The 14,378-nt window shown below is 47.6% G+C and overlaps 1 protein-coding gene across 3 annotated transcripts in view; it reads left to right on the plus strand.

Moving 5' to 3' along the window:
* MTSS2 (MTSS I-BAR domain containing 2) overlaps nt 1–14,378 on the plus strand; it is a 67,317-nt gene that overhangs the window by 26,712 nt on the left and 26,227 nt on the right. For 2 of the 3 annotated variants that reach the window (XM_026714338.2, XM_026714339.2), the window contains exons 3-7: nt 2,497–2,570; nt 5,655–5,739; nt 6,453–6,544; nt 6,730–6,804; nt 7,527–7,535. In XM_026714338.2, coding sequence (XP_026570123.1) covers nt 2,497–2,570; nt 5,655–5,739; nt 6,453–6,544; nt 6,730–6,804; nt 7,527–7,535 — 335 coding nt within the window. The remainder of the gene's footprint in view (nt 1–2,496; nt 2,571–5,654; nt 5,740–6,452; nt 6,545–6,729; nt 6,805–7,526; nt 7,536–14,378) is intronic. The other variant, XM_087940274.1, reaches the window with a different exon arrangement.

The following is a 14,378-nucleotide window of genomic DNA, read 5'->3' on the forward strand; positions in this document are numbered from 1 at the left end:
TAAAATTTTATTAGGTCCAAATAAAAAAAATATAACTAAATTTTATAATTATTTACTAGAGACGGAATTAGAAGAGGAAGTAGTGAAAGGCAACATGATAGCTTGGAGCAGAAACATAGGATGTAGCATTACATTAGAATAGGAAAAGGTTTGGACAAGGAATAATAAAATTACAAGATCAGCAGCATATAAAGAAAATGCCTATAAAATGTTTTATAGATGGCATCTTTCACCCTTGAGAATAGCGAAAATGTCTCCTAACATGAATCCGAATTGCTGGAAATGTAAAAAGAAACAGGGAACCTTTTTTCATATGTGGTAGTCCTGCACTGAAGCCCAAAGATACTGGCATAGAATAAAAAAGTAGTTAGAGAAAATAACGGCGGAGCAAATTGAATTAAAACCAGAATTCTTCCTATTGGTGATATTTAATAGACAAATTCCTAAAAATGTCAAATATATAACACTGCATAGTCTTACTGCGGCCAGAATAACCTTTGCACAGTGTTGGAAACAAGTAGATATTCCAACAGAGGAGATAGTTATACAGAAGATAACAGCCTGTGCAGAGATGGACAAGTTAACCTTAGCACTTAAGGACAAAGAAACATCAGAATATCCCAGAAGCTGGGAATGCTGGTATGACTGGATAGTACAAAAATAGAAAATATATTAATAAATAATGTAAAATGTAAATCATAATTATATATTCGTAATAAGATGTATTTGTAAATGTATCACCAATATTGATAACAAACAAGGAACCATAGACTGTCGATAGTAGAATTGTTAGTTTTTAAATCATTTTCTTTTTTTCTATTTCTTTTGTTTCTTCTGTGTGTTGTGTTTTTTTGATATTTTGGTTTTGTAATCAATAAAGTTTTTTTTTTAAAGAGTTCCTTTTGAAGTGCCTGGCTTTCAGAAGTTCATTCTTTTTTTGGTTGAAGGGGAAAAAGTCCATTGCTTACAGGAATATAACTGATTGCAGGCATGTGTTTATAATTGTTTTAAAACAAGTGAAAGGTTAAGGAAATCTATTTTACAACAGCAAGATAACAAATGCCTACTCTCTACTTAATGCTATAATATATTTTGCTACATTTATTTATTTATTTATTTATTACTATCCCCTTCAATATGTTGCGTGGGGTAGAAGGGGGATGTCTTGAATACAAGGGATCCTTGTATTCAAAGGCTCTTAGGATCCTACAATCCTAAGAGCCTTTCAGTGAGTGCTTTTTCTCAGAGCCTGATGTAGGGACGAATATAAAGTAGCCAGTTTCCAGGGAACAGAAAAGTGAACAAAGGGCTGACTGCACTTTGGCAGAGAATTTTAAGGAGCAGCTTGTAACAAACTTCCCCTCAAAGTCAACAACGTGCTTTTTGTCTTACCTTTCCCTCCTAAGAAAGGAAGAAGACGACACAGCAGCCTGTCTGCTAAGGCTGTGCAGAGCTTTCAAAGAAGGTGCATTGTGAAGTACATTGGTGTGAAAAAGAAGCACCTCTCCTAGCATTAAAGAAGCATTAAAGCAGCTGCATCCTTTGGGATGATTGGTTGCTCCAAATGCTGCCTCCACCCGTCTGTCCCTGCACTAAAGCAGTTGCACAACGAAGAAAACAAGAGTAGAACAACGAGTGCGTGCTAGAAAGATGCCTCTGCTTGTAAGAGGGGTTGCCTGCCAGGAATTTGTCTGCAGAAGAGCTCCTGGTCAGCTTCTCTTTCAGATAACACGTATTGAAGATGGGAAGGAAGTGCAAGAGAACTTGGTGGTGTTTATAATTCCGTGTTTTTGGATGCATCCATCTAAATAGCCATCTGGGCCTGATTGGCTAAGGAGTCATTCGTATGCAGAGGACACCCCATCTCTGCTCCAGCTGAGCGCAAGGGGCTGCTTTGGACTGGAAGGTCTCAATAGCTGGAGTTGCCTAGGCTGGCCGCCTCTTCTGCCATCCTAGAGAAAGGAAGAAGGTTGGGGAAAGCCCTTTTGCCATAAGCCGGGTCTTCTTGTTTCACTCGACCCAATTGTGTGTTGCCTTGGTTTGTGTCATGCTGAGGTTCTGTACCCTTTTGATGTAAGGAGGAGCCTTTCCAGACCAGCAGACACATTTGATTTTTCTACTAGGGAGAGTCCGGTTGAAGGCAGTTCAGTAGGTGTTTGGGTTGGTGAGAGGAGCAAGCCCAGGCAGGAAATCAACTTGGCAGGTAGTGTAAATCTCATTGCATTGAGATTGGCTAAAAATAAAGGAACTTCACACTGCCCCCTTTCCCTTCTTCTGTCCCAGACAGTTGGGGGGGGGGGTCTGCCTGAGTTCCTTCCAAAGGTTATTTCCCTGCTCCAGACTTCAAAAAGCTCCAGCCCCCTTTTGCTCTGTCTGTCTCTGCCAAGGTTGCCTTCCTCACGCCCTGCAGCTTCCCCCATCTGAGGCTACTGTGTCTTGTCACTCCACTCTCCCACAAAAGCCCCCCTCTCAACCTGAGCCCCTCTTTCTTCCTAGGACCACCATATTGGCTGCAGTGGCTTTCCTGGAGGCCTTCCAGAGAGTGGCAGACATGGCCACCAACACCAGAGGTAAGGAGATATGGGGAGCTTTGGGGAGGCAAAATGGTGTACCGCCTGGGAAGGCCCTTCCAGGGCTTGGAGGGGGGGTTTCATTGGCCCAGTTCTGGGAATCCCTCTCCTTCTGGCACCACCCCATGAACTTGGGCCTGGGGCCGGGAAGGTCATCTTCCAAAGAGGGAGTGAGCAACTCCCCCCCCCTTTTAATTGGGGCTCTTACCCTCCCGTTTGGTCCATCCCTTGTGTGGATGGGGTTCCTGGTATGAGAAGCACGCACATTCCTGTTTTTATTTTTGGTCTGGTCCTTTGGTTCCCGGAGAAGAGTCAGCCTGAAAATGGAACATTTCAGAGCATTTTTTTTCCTGTTTGAAGCTTCAGAGCGGAGAGAATTGGCATGCTCAGAAAGGGTTGGTTGCTGGTGAATTTCAGTCTGGATCGCAGATTGGCTAGGGAGGAGGAATCGGAGACTCTGAGGAGCATCAGTGACTCTGGGCAGAGAGTGGATTTCTGCTGCAGGATTTGTCCCTCCCCTCCTCACGCACAGATGTCTTGCACCAATGAACATATTGTGTGTGTAAAACACGATGCTCTAAACAGGCACTCTGTGTGTGTGTGTGTGTGTGTGTGTGTGTGTTTGCATGTATTCCTCTGGCCTTAGCCAGAAAGGAGGTTGAATGCAAGGATGCTTTTAAAAAGGCCTTTGCGTCAACAAGAGAAAGATTCTTAAACGGGGGGGCGGGGGGGTATTTTCACATATATCCCCTCCATATGTTTCCTTTAACGCCCCTGCTCTCCAGTTTTTAAAATCGCGATTATTAGCCAAACCAGTGCGTGTTTAATAACTGTGTCCATGGTAGGTTTGAATCACCCTGGTTTTGGGGGCTTCTCTGCCAGGGGATCTAGGAGAGGGCTGGGAGGGCTGCAGCCCTTTGGAAGAGAGGGCAGAAGGGCAAGAGGGGTGGGGAGAAAAAGCCACCCCAAGAAGAGCCCGGTTGCACTTCTGGTGGCAAAACCTCCCTTTGGGGTAGGTGGGCATCTTGAACTACTCCAGGAGACCCTTCAAGAAACCAGGGAGGGAGCCGGTCTCAGAGCGAGGGTGGCGTTGGGTCACCTGAGGGTGGCAAGTCTCTGTGCGGGGGGGGGGGAGGCCCAGAGAAACTCCTCCCAGGTGCCCCCCTGGGGGAGGAGGGTAGCCGCTGAAATCCTCCAGTTAGCCTGGAGAGAGAGGATGCCCGCCTTGCCCATCCCACCTTCTCCCACCGCTTTTAGCCAACTCTGTCTCTCCCTCACTTTGACCCCCCCAAGGTCCCCCCACCCACTCTTGTTTGTGAGGGGCTCCTAGTGAGGAAATTCTACCTGGGTGAAGTTTCCTATGGAGGAATTCATGAAATCCGAGGCGGCCATGGGGGCTCGAAGGGCTCTCCAGATGGCCAGGTAGTCTGAAGGAGAGGCGGCCTCAATGTGGGGAAGTGAATTAGAACCTTGGTGAGTTTCTTTAAGGAGATTTGTTGAAAGTGAATAGAAGGAGGTTGAGAAAAAGTGTTGGCAACCTTTGATTTTAGAGCCAGGTTTACCTCAGAGTCTTTTTCCGGTTTTAATTCCTAGCCGATTCTTTTTGAAGAGAAAACTTGGACAGTCCAGGGTTTTCCAGCTACTTCTGATTCTCTGGCTGTGCTGTCCCAGCTAGTCTATGGGAATTGGATAGTTACTTAGGAATTATGAGCTGTCCCCTTAAGGGAATGCTTCATGGGAAATGTAGTTAAAGGTATCCTGGGAAATGTAGCTCATGTCACACGGCCACATCTGTAATCCTGATTGGTCACTAAATTGACCCTCAAAGGGTTGGGGGAGGTTTCTTCACTCTTGCCTGAACTCTAACTCATGGCAGCTTCTTTCTATCGCTACAAGATGGGTTACTTTTCTGCCTTCTGCACAGAGGTGGATTTGAAGCTGTACAGATGCAGATAGACAACTCAACAAGATGTCCATAACAAGTTACATTTATTAGTTCATCAGGTATCCTCATAACCCACGTTTGTGACGAAGTTCTTCTTTAATGACCAATCCTTTGCATATCTGCTTTATAGTAAAAGATGGTTATCTCCTAACACATATCGTAGCGATAGAAAGCAGCTGCCATAAGTTAGGGAATTCAGGCAAAAGTGAGGAAAACTCCCCCAACCCTTTGAGGGTCAATTTAGTGACCAATCAGGATTACAGATGTGGCCGCGTGACATGAACTACATTTCCCAGGATACCTTTAACTACATTTCCCATGAAGCATTCCCTTAAGGGGACAGCTCATAATTCCTAAGTAACTATCCAATTCCCATAGACTGGCTGGGACAGCACACAGGCTCTGAACAAGCCACCAGCTCCCAAAGCAGCCTGCCCCACAGAAACAGGCCCCAACGATTCCAAAGCGATATGGGGTGGCTGGCCCTTTCTCCCCCTTTCTCCTCCTCTTTTCTTTCCTGAGGGGAACGCTCAGAATCTGCTTTATGGATGGCACCCCAGAGAGGCTCTGGCTTCCATGGGGCTGGGGGCAGGGGCCAGAGCAGTGATGGGTTCTGCTGGGCTTTGCAACAGCCTGGAGGGAGGCCTCCACCAGAATCCAGGGAAGGGGGGCGCTTCCTCCCGTCTCGTGCTTCCTGGCCCCTGGGCCTCCTTGTGGCACGACTCTGCTGCTGTTGCCCAAGGTGAAGACTTCCAACTGGCTGTTTTTCCTGGGGGGTGGGGTGGGGGAGGGAACTTACAGCATGGACCAGATATGGTTGGGTAGGGTTGGATTGTGGAACTGACCAGAGAACAAAATCCTTGAAGGTAAGATGGCGGCTGCTTCATTGTGCCACTGCCAGAGGACATCACGACCCTTAACCGATGGTCGTCCTTGCGCGCGGGGGGGGCGCTCTGGGAGATGTCTCCAGCCTGCCTCCTGTGGAAACCTTTGGCCCATGCCCTCCAAGAGCCCCCGGGTGGGCTGACCTAGTCCATGATGGCTTTGCCGGTCTGTCTCTTCAGTCTTTTCCCCAGTGGGCTGACCTTTTGCTCCCCGCCTTTGCCAGTTAATCACAGAGGAGCCTCTTTTCTCTCCAGGAGCCACAAGGGATATCGGCTCGGCACTGACCCGGATGTGCATGCGCCACCGCAGCATTGAGACCAAGCTGAGGTACTTCACCAAGTAAGTGTGCTGATTCTCTTGTGCAGCTCCATTGCCAAGAGACATTTCCCTCCCAGAAATAATGGGGGAGCAAAGGACTTGGACGGGGGGAGGAGGGCCTTCTGGAGCAGGCGGCCACTTCCTGGACCAGTCTTGCTCCCTCTGCTCGGTGGCCAATTCCCTCAGGCCAGGGGGGCCTTTCTCGCACTCCAGGCTGGTCTCCCTCCCCCTGAGGTTGGGAGACCCGGGCATTTTTCTGACATGCAGAGCAGAGGTGCCCACAAAACCTGCAACCTGGGGAGTTGGGGGGATCCACTGGACTGCTCAGTAGCCCGATTGGCAAATGCAGGGCATGCTGGCTCTAGAAAGCCTTCACTGGGCCCATTCGGAACCCTTCCCTTTATCCCTGCGCCCGGAAGGGCTTCCTGCCCAGTGGAAGCAGGAGGAGCTGGGGCTGAGGGGTATGGGGGCTGCGCTTGGTTCCAGAAGGCGTCACTTGGCAAGGCAGCATTTTCTGCGTGTGTTTCTCTCTCTCTCTCTCACACACACGCACGCACACACACAGACTGTTCAAAAGGGATCCCATTTCCAGGCCGCTTTGTTTAGGGCAAAAAAAGAGGAAGGTGGCTCTCGCTGGCTGGAGGCCCCGGGGCTGCTTCCAGAGAAGGGGTAGCTGCTCCGCTGCTCTTCTCGGCCTCAGAGGAAGCTCACCTCTTCTTTCTCTACGGCTGCAGTGCCCTCATGGAGAGCCTGATCAACCCGCTGCAGGAGAGGATCGAGGACTGGAAGAAGACCGCCAACCAGCTTGACAAGGACCACGCGAAAGGTAGAGCAGCTGCCCCTTGGAGCCGGGGGCCATGCAGGGAAGGAGCTGGCAGGGTGTGCGGGCACCTGGGGTGACTGGAAATGGGAGAAAGCGGTGGGCCATGGCCCTCAGTGCTTGTCTTCTGCCCCTGGGAAAACCTATAGCTGTGGGGGAGCTTCACGGTGGCCTCTTTCCTGCCTCTTCAGAGTACAAGCGAGCCCGCCACGAGATAAAGAAGAAGTCTTCTGACACACTGAAGCTCCAGAAGAAAGCCCGCAAAGGTGAGGATCTGAGGGTGTGGGAAGGAAGAGACGAGGTGATTGCAGGGACAGCGGCCAGGCTGGTAGAAGTGGACAGTCTCCTCCTCAGGACAGGAAAAGGGAAGGGCGCCTTAATTGGAACTTGCCTCCTTGAGAGATTTCAGCTGCTGTTGCTCTCCAGGCTTGAAAGGTGGCAGCAGCAGCTGACATCTGGGATGCCAGAAAGAAAGGCGGCTGCCTCGAAGGCCCCTTCCCCCTTCCCAGGGTTTCTCGTTGGCCTTCCTGGCCACGGCCCTTTGGAAGGAGCTACGAGACCCAGCTGGCAGGAGAGCAAGCGGCACCTGAGCACCTGTCCGCTGGCTTTCCCTGGATGGGGTGGAAAGAGGCAGATGTTTCCAGAAGGTTCTGCACCTGGTACTTTCTGCAGAGGAGGAAGGGAGGGGGGGGAGGAGGAGGAGGCAGCTTCCGTTGAAGATTGTGTGGGACCTGAAATGTGCTCCAGGTGGCAGCTTTGGGGCGTTCTCCGATTTCGCTCTGCCCTCCTGCAAGGCCCTTGCTCAAGGGAGCCTCTTGCTCCATCCAGGTGTGATGGAAAAGCTAATCGCAGGAAGGGGGAGGGGTGCCTCCCTGGGGGAAAGAGGCAAAGGAGTTTGGGCGGGGGGGGGCGCGGAATCGGTGTACCTGCCTTCTTTCACACATTCTTGTCTTTCTCCTCTTTTTCTCCTTCCCACATTCTTCTGTAGAGCTACTTGGTAAGTCCAATGCTGCCAACCCAGCTCCCACCCTCCCTCCCTCCCTCCTCCATGGCCTTCGCTTTTTGCCCTCTTCCTTCACCATCCCACCCAGCTGGGCCTGAAATGAAAGAAAACCTCCTAGGCCACCGTAGCTGGATCCCTTGAAGTTCCCAGGGACCGGACTCGAGTTCCACCTTGGTTCTCCTTCAGAAGGAAGCCCTTGCTTTCTCCTCTCCCCAGGGATTCCCTCCCAGGAAGCCTGATGAAATCACCTAAACGATTCTTCAGATCTTACATTGTAGAGGCCGCACGAGCAAAGGAGAGAGAGCTGCTTCAAGAGCCCCGTTTGTATAAATTGCTTCTTTTCTGCCCTGCTGGCAAATCTAGTAAATCCACTCACTTCATTGACGTAAATACAGCATTATAGGACTGTAGATCAAAGGAACCATCAAGCCAGACACAAGACTGAGCCCAGAAATCCAGACTTCCTGACAGCTGGATCTCTGTGAACAAGAGCCCGCCAGTTCTCTGGGTCCACAGTCTTTATTGGGAATTTTAAAATCTTTATTTACTTTTATACATGCAGATTAAAACATTTCTGTATTGCCATAATCCATCACAACTCAAGGCCACTTATATGGTAAATTTTAACTTGAAATCTGCCTCCTTATTACTCAAACCTGTTATTCTGGGTCTTGCCCTCTTGATACAAGATAGAACCAGTCTTGAACTTGTGTGATATCCTTTCAGGACATTAAAGAGGGCCCTCCTCCTCTCAAGCTCTCTTCATAGGATCTGGCTTCTTATTTGGTGGACACCATCCTTGCCCTTCTCTATCCCCATCAATTTTGCTTAAATCCTTCTTGAAGTGTGGTGCTCAGAACTGGATTTCCTGCAGAAAGTGGATCTAACCAAAGCAAAATGAAATGGATCCCTGACTTCTGGTTTGGAAGATACACTCTTGTTGGTGCAGCTGAAGGCTGCAGACTGAATAGAGTCATCTTTTGAGATGCCAGATATTTCCAATATTCCTGCCCCGCTTCTGTCATTGTCATTGGGAAGGTTTTGCTTCTCTTGGGAAGGCTTTTTCTGGGCTGGGATGGCCAATCTCTCCTGGTGGCCGACTGGACAGGTCCCAGCAGTCTTCTTAGCAAGGCTTCTCAGAGGTGGTTTGCCGTGATCTCCTTCCGGAGCCTGAGGGGGAGGGATCAGCCCAAGGCTACCCTGCTGGCTTTGGGCCCAAGGTGGGACTAGAGCTCACTGCCTCCTGGTTTCTAGCCTGGTGCCCCTAGCACTAGGCCACACTGGCTGTCTTTGGGAGGAGCACATCTGCACATACTTAGGAGAAGTTGCTCAGAAGTAGATAGCCCAAACCTACTTTTCAGGTGGGCTCATCAGGTACATGGCAGCACAGGGGGTTCTTAGTCACTTTCAGGGGCTGCAAGTTGTCACATGCATTTGCGTCACCTTTTGCCCTGGCCAGTGGGAGGCTTGGAGTTGGGACATACGGGATTCTGTCCCACTGGAAGTATCCAACTGTCGGGGTTGTCTCAGATCGGTTCCTAGGAAAGAAAACCCTGGACTCCATAGATTCAGAGAAAAGGTACTTTTACTAAGAACGAATGCAGCAAAAGTCAGGCGAGGCCTGAAGCAAACAGGTGTGAAAAAGACACACTGAAACTCGGCCCCACCCCCAGTGGTCAGGCAGACAGAGTCCAATCATTGGCCAGGAAGATGTTTTGGGAACGTCTCAGGTCCAGGTGCTCCATGCCGCTGTTGTGCAGGCTGTTCCCAAGACGGCCTTAAACAACCCGAGCTGGCCTCTCGGAGTCCAAACTCCCCATCTACTCTCACGCCACTTGCATGCTTCCCCTCCCAAACGCCCATTGCTCCCTCCCTCCCCCGTTTCCATAGCAGTTGGCAGCAAGCTTGAAGGAAAGCGATGATGACCAAGGCCAACACCAACAAATGACCTTGACTTTTCCTGTCAGCGAACAAGCTTTGGCCCTTGGCTCCACAGCACCCACCAGAAGGAAGCTTTTATTAATGTGCAGTTGGAATCTGTCTTTCTGGTAACTTAAATGCATTGCTTTATGTGCTGCACTCTGGAATGATAAAGAAACAACCTTGGACTGTCTACAACATCCCTCTTGGTCCCCTGTTTTGCAGCTCCTTCAGTCTCTCGTCAAGGGAATTTGTTTCTAGGCCCCAATCTTCCTAGCTGCACTGAAACCTGTTCCAGTTTTTCCGAATCCTGGTGTGTAGTTTTGCAACCATATCGCGCTGCTGCTCCCTATCCAGTTCATAGCGATGCTTTCTGTTCAGTTGGGTCTGAATCTCAGCGGTTTCATGGACCAGCTCTCTTTACATTTTCCAGTGTTGTGAGGCTTCTTTCAGCTGTTTTATGTCCAGCTGGGATCGATTCTAATACGGTGTAAGCCTTGTGGGGTTTTGGCCACCTCATTTCCTTTTACCTCTGAGCATTCCAAGAAAACAGCTTTCAGTATGTAGTCAATCAGGTGAGGTTCAGTTAAAAACCTTTTCACAGGTATTACTGCCCAAACTGGCTACCCAGCATCCTGTATCTGTTTCCTAAGCTTGGTTCTTTTCGGTCTCCTCCCGTCCGCCTGTTTCCTACAGCTCTGCCAAACGGGGTCTAGAGAATCTACTTGATTTTGGTCCTGTGACCGTGTGTGTGTGTGTGTGCGCGTGCGCGCCATGGTTGTGGAAAGTGGTTGGAGTCACTTTTTTCAGTGCAGTTATAACTTCAGAGGTCACTAAATGAATGGTTGTAAGTCAAGGACTACCTGTCTCTACCTGTCTTCTGGAGGGCGCAGCTCCAGACTCTTGGCTCTTCTTGCGTGGAGGCTGGTTTCCCCCCTCAGAGGCTCCTTGGCTGCCAAGAGGCGGCCTCTTGTCCCTAGTTGTCTCTTGGGAGAACCGGGGCCTCCGCATTGCAGGCCGGGGACAGCCTCAGACGGCAGTGGCTTCTCCAGGGAGGCCGGTTCCTTTGCAAACAGGAACGTCAGTGCGGGTCTCCCCTGGGAACTTTTTCTGCAGTTCGACTCGACCAGTGCGAGGGAGCTATCGTGGCTCTATATGGTCAGCATTCAGTATCTCAGAAAAGTGTGTATTCTTGTACGACTAATAAGACACACATAATAAAAGGATCCAGGCTGGGTTTCATTTTGGGCCTGTGCAAAATCCTCACCAGCCCCTCTCCTGCCTCCTCCTCCTCCTCCTCCTCTTTCTGTCTGGTCCAGCTCTCCTCTCTGGGGATATCAGTCTGGGAACCAATGCTGAGATCCACCCTCTGATCCCAGAGGCAGCAGCGCCTCTGGGATCCCCAAGAGGGCCAATGGATGCAGAAGGGGCCAAGCCCATGGGATGTGCGAAGAGCCCCATTTTCAAGAGGGCACTTCCACCCTTCTGAAAGGGCAAAACAAACCAGCTGATTTCCAGCTATTTACTCAGCTTACCTCTGAGTTGGTCTGAACTTGGCTGACAAAAGTCCTTTCTGTGTGAAATTGCCTATTCGTTGGCATCAGTATTTTTGCCGCCAAGCAGGATGTCAGGATCTCAGCCTTCGCTCCCCAAATCCTTGGCCTCTGCTTGGCTGTTTCCAGACTTCCCTGATTCTCCCCGCTCCCCCCGCCTCCCATGCATGTTGGCTGCTGGCAGTCGTGGTGGGAAGATTCTTTGAAGGGGAACAGGATCCACCTGCCGCTTTTGCTGTGACCGGGTGTGAGCCCAGCGAATATTGTGCCGGAGCAGCTGTTCTCAGACCTGGTTGGCTCTTGTGCTATAAACGGGGAGAAAGACACACACACACACTGTGATTCTGCAAAAGAGGCCCTGTGGCAGCTGGGTTTATTCCCCCTGTCCACAGGGGTGGTGGAGAGGCTGTTCTGGAGGACCGCGACAAACTCTGCAGAAGAGCCGATGAATGTGGAAGCTCTTCTGCATTTTGGGGTGCCATCCTTTTATCTGGCGTCCCTGGGATGAAGCAAGAGGGAGCCAAAAACCTCCGGTCAGCCAGTCTCTCTGGCCTGCTGGACCTTCGTCCATGGGTGGGTGATGGTGCCCACTGCCTGAGGAAGGGCAAAAGGGATTTCCATCAAGGAGGCCAAATTCCATCTTGGGGGCTCAAAGCCACCAAACTGCTTGGGAACCAGATGAAAGTGATGAGGCTTTCGGCACTTGGCAGAATCGTTGCAGCCCAAAAGACTGAGTTTGGGCCAGGAAAAGTGTCCCTTACTTTCTAGCGTTTGGAAGCTGTAAAAGAGCAGCCCTCTCCTCTTTTGCCTCAAATGCTTTCAGCCCACCTGATATGGAAGTGCTGCCTCTTGTGGAAGAGCTTTAAGATGGAGACCGGCAGTGGTGGGATTCAAAGTTTTTTACTACTGGTTCTGTGGGCGTGGCTTGGTGGGCGTGGCAGGGGAAGGATACTGTAAAATCTCCAGTCAGAGGTGGGATTTGCCGATTCTCCAAACTACTCAGAATTTCCACTACTGGTTCTCCAGAACTGGTCAGAACCTGCTGAATACCACCTCTGAAGACCGGCCTCCTCTATTGGAAATTGGTTTTGGGCCTGCAGGCTCTTGAGGCCCAAGGAATCAATTCCAAGATATTTGGAGGGCTAAGTTTGTCAAATGGTCTTCTCGTTAATTTCCCATCTTTATTTATATCTAAATAGAAAATGCATATATATTTGAATAACTTCACTGTCAGTTTGAATGTACATATACATTGAATTGGCATATAGTAAAATGAAATTTTGTTGCATACAATTGTCTTTTTTTTAATGAACTTTTTATTTAAAAAAAAAGACAAACACTAACGAACACAAACATAAAACATCAACATAAAGCCCTCTTCCAAAATACAGTGTATCGGTTGGTACATTTCTTTCGTGCAATGTCACGATATTAACGGTCTTTCCTTCCAAACATACATTCATATTACATAAGTCAACTATACATATTATATTATGTTATATTGTATTATTATTGTATTGTTGTTAGACCCAACTAAATATGTATCGAGCAAATCTCTATTTTAACAAACTTGGGATCATACAATTCATTTCCTTATATTCAGTTATATAACATAGTTACGTCATATTATCTTACATATTATACTATTCCTTTCCATAACATGGTTTACTTCTCTATTTTCTTATCTAGCCATTGATGAAATAAATCCCAAATTTTATAATATTCTGTCAGCTGGTGCTCCATTCAAAATCCAAGAAAGAAATACTTAGACTCCTTTAATCAGAGAAAAGATATCTTTTACTGGAAATCAAGTGGTAGCAACAAAAGAATTCTGAATCTGAGAAAATGGGTGCGTAAATCACCTATACAAAGTGATGGCAACGTTCCCACCCCCAAGAGTTCAATTGGCTCTTCCAATTAAAAGTTGTGTATATCATCATGTGGGCATCTCCAGGTGGTGATGAGGCCTCTGTCTGTTTACCTTGACATATTTTGATAAAGAGTTGCAGCTGCGCATAGCATAGGACAGAAACCTAAGCGAGAATCTCCTTCCCCACCAGCTTATACAGTTCTGGTTTATAACACCTCCAGCTCACTTCCCATAACCATTCCACCCTCCTTCCCCCGTTACTTATGACAGCCGAAAGATGCAAATCAAAGGGAGAAAATCTTGAAGGCTGACATATTCTTTATCTTCTTGCTCTCTGATTGCTAATGTCAATTTACTCATTTCTGCACATTCCATCATTTTCTTAATCATCTCTTCCTCTATTGGAATTTTTTCGCACTTCCAATTTCTAGCAAATACAATTCTAGCTGCCATTAACACATTTATAATCAAATACGTCAATTCTCTACTGTATCCTTCAGGCAAGATACCAATAAAAGTATCTCTGGTTTCAAGTCTATATGCTGTTTTATCATTTTTTTCAAGCCATGTATGAATCTTAGTCCAGTATCTCTTAGCTTCCACACAAGTCCACCACGTATGATAATATGAACCAAGTATCTGATGACACTTCCAACATCTCCGATTTGTTCTTGAACATCCTTGCTATTTGTGCTGGGGGTAAATGCCACCTGTAAAACATCTTGTACAAATTCTCTTTATGCACTACCAACATTGTCAATTTATAATTTCGAGACCATAGTTTTGCCATTTATCTAAATCTATCCCATGTCCAAAATTCCTCCCCCAGGCAATCATTGTTTCTTTAACTTGTTCTTCCTCCAATTTAATTCCAAGTAAGTAACCATAAAATTTTTTAATCATTTTCTCATCGGTACCTGCTAAAATTTCATCCAGTTCTGTAAGTTCATTATAAAATCCCTCTGTTTTACAGTCTTTGTCATACCTTGAATGTATTTGCATATATGTTTACCAATTCATCTTGATTTCTTGCTCCTCTAGTTCTTGTTTAGATTTGAGTTCACCCTTTTCATTTAAAATTTCACCATACCTAACCATGTGTTCCATTCTATAAACAACTGGGAATGCAGATGCTTCTGTAGTTGACAACCAGACTGGAATTTTCATATAATGTTGCTTTCTTATTTTTTCCCATATCAACAATAAAGAATCTCATATATAACGTCTCTTAAAATAACCATGAGTTTTACTTCCTTTATACCATAAAAAAGCATGCCATCCCAGTAATAGATCATGACCTTCTAATGTTAATAATCTAACATTCCTTAACAAAACCCATTCTTTGACCCATATCAATGCTGCTGCCTGATAATATAATTCCCAGTTAGATAAGCCAAATCCTCCTCTTATTGTAGCATCTTGTAACAACTTAAGTTTAATTCTTGCCTTCTTTCCCTGCCACATGTATTTCAATATTATTTTATTTAAATCCAT

The sequence above is a fragment of the Pseudonaja textilis genome, chromosome 11, assembly GCF_049901715.1.
Source record: "Pseudonaja textilis isolate UNSWEBS1 chromosome 11, rPseTex1.2, whole genome shotgun sequence".
Taxonomy (NCBI): domain Eukaryota; kingdom Metazoa; phylum Chordata; class Lepidosauria; order Squamata; family Elapidae; genus Pseudonaja; species Pseudonaja textilis.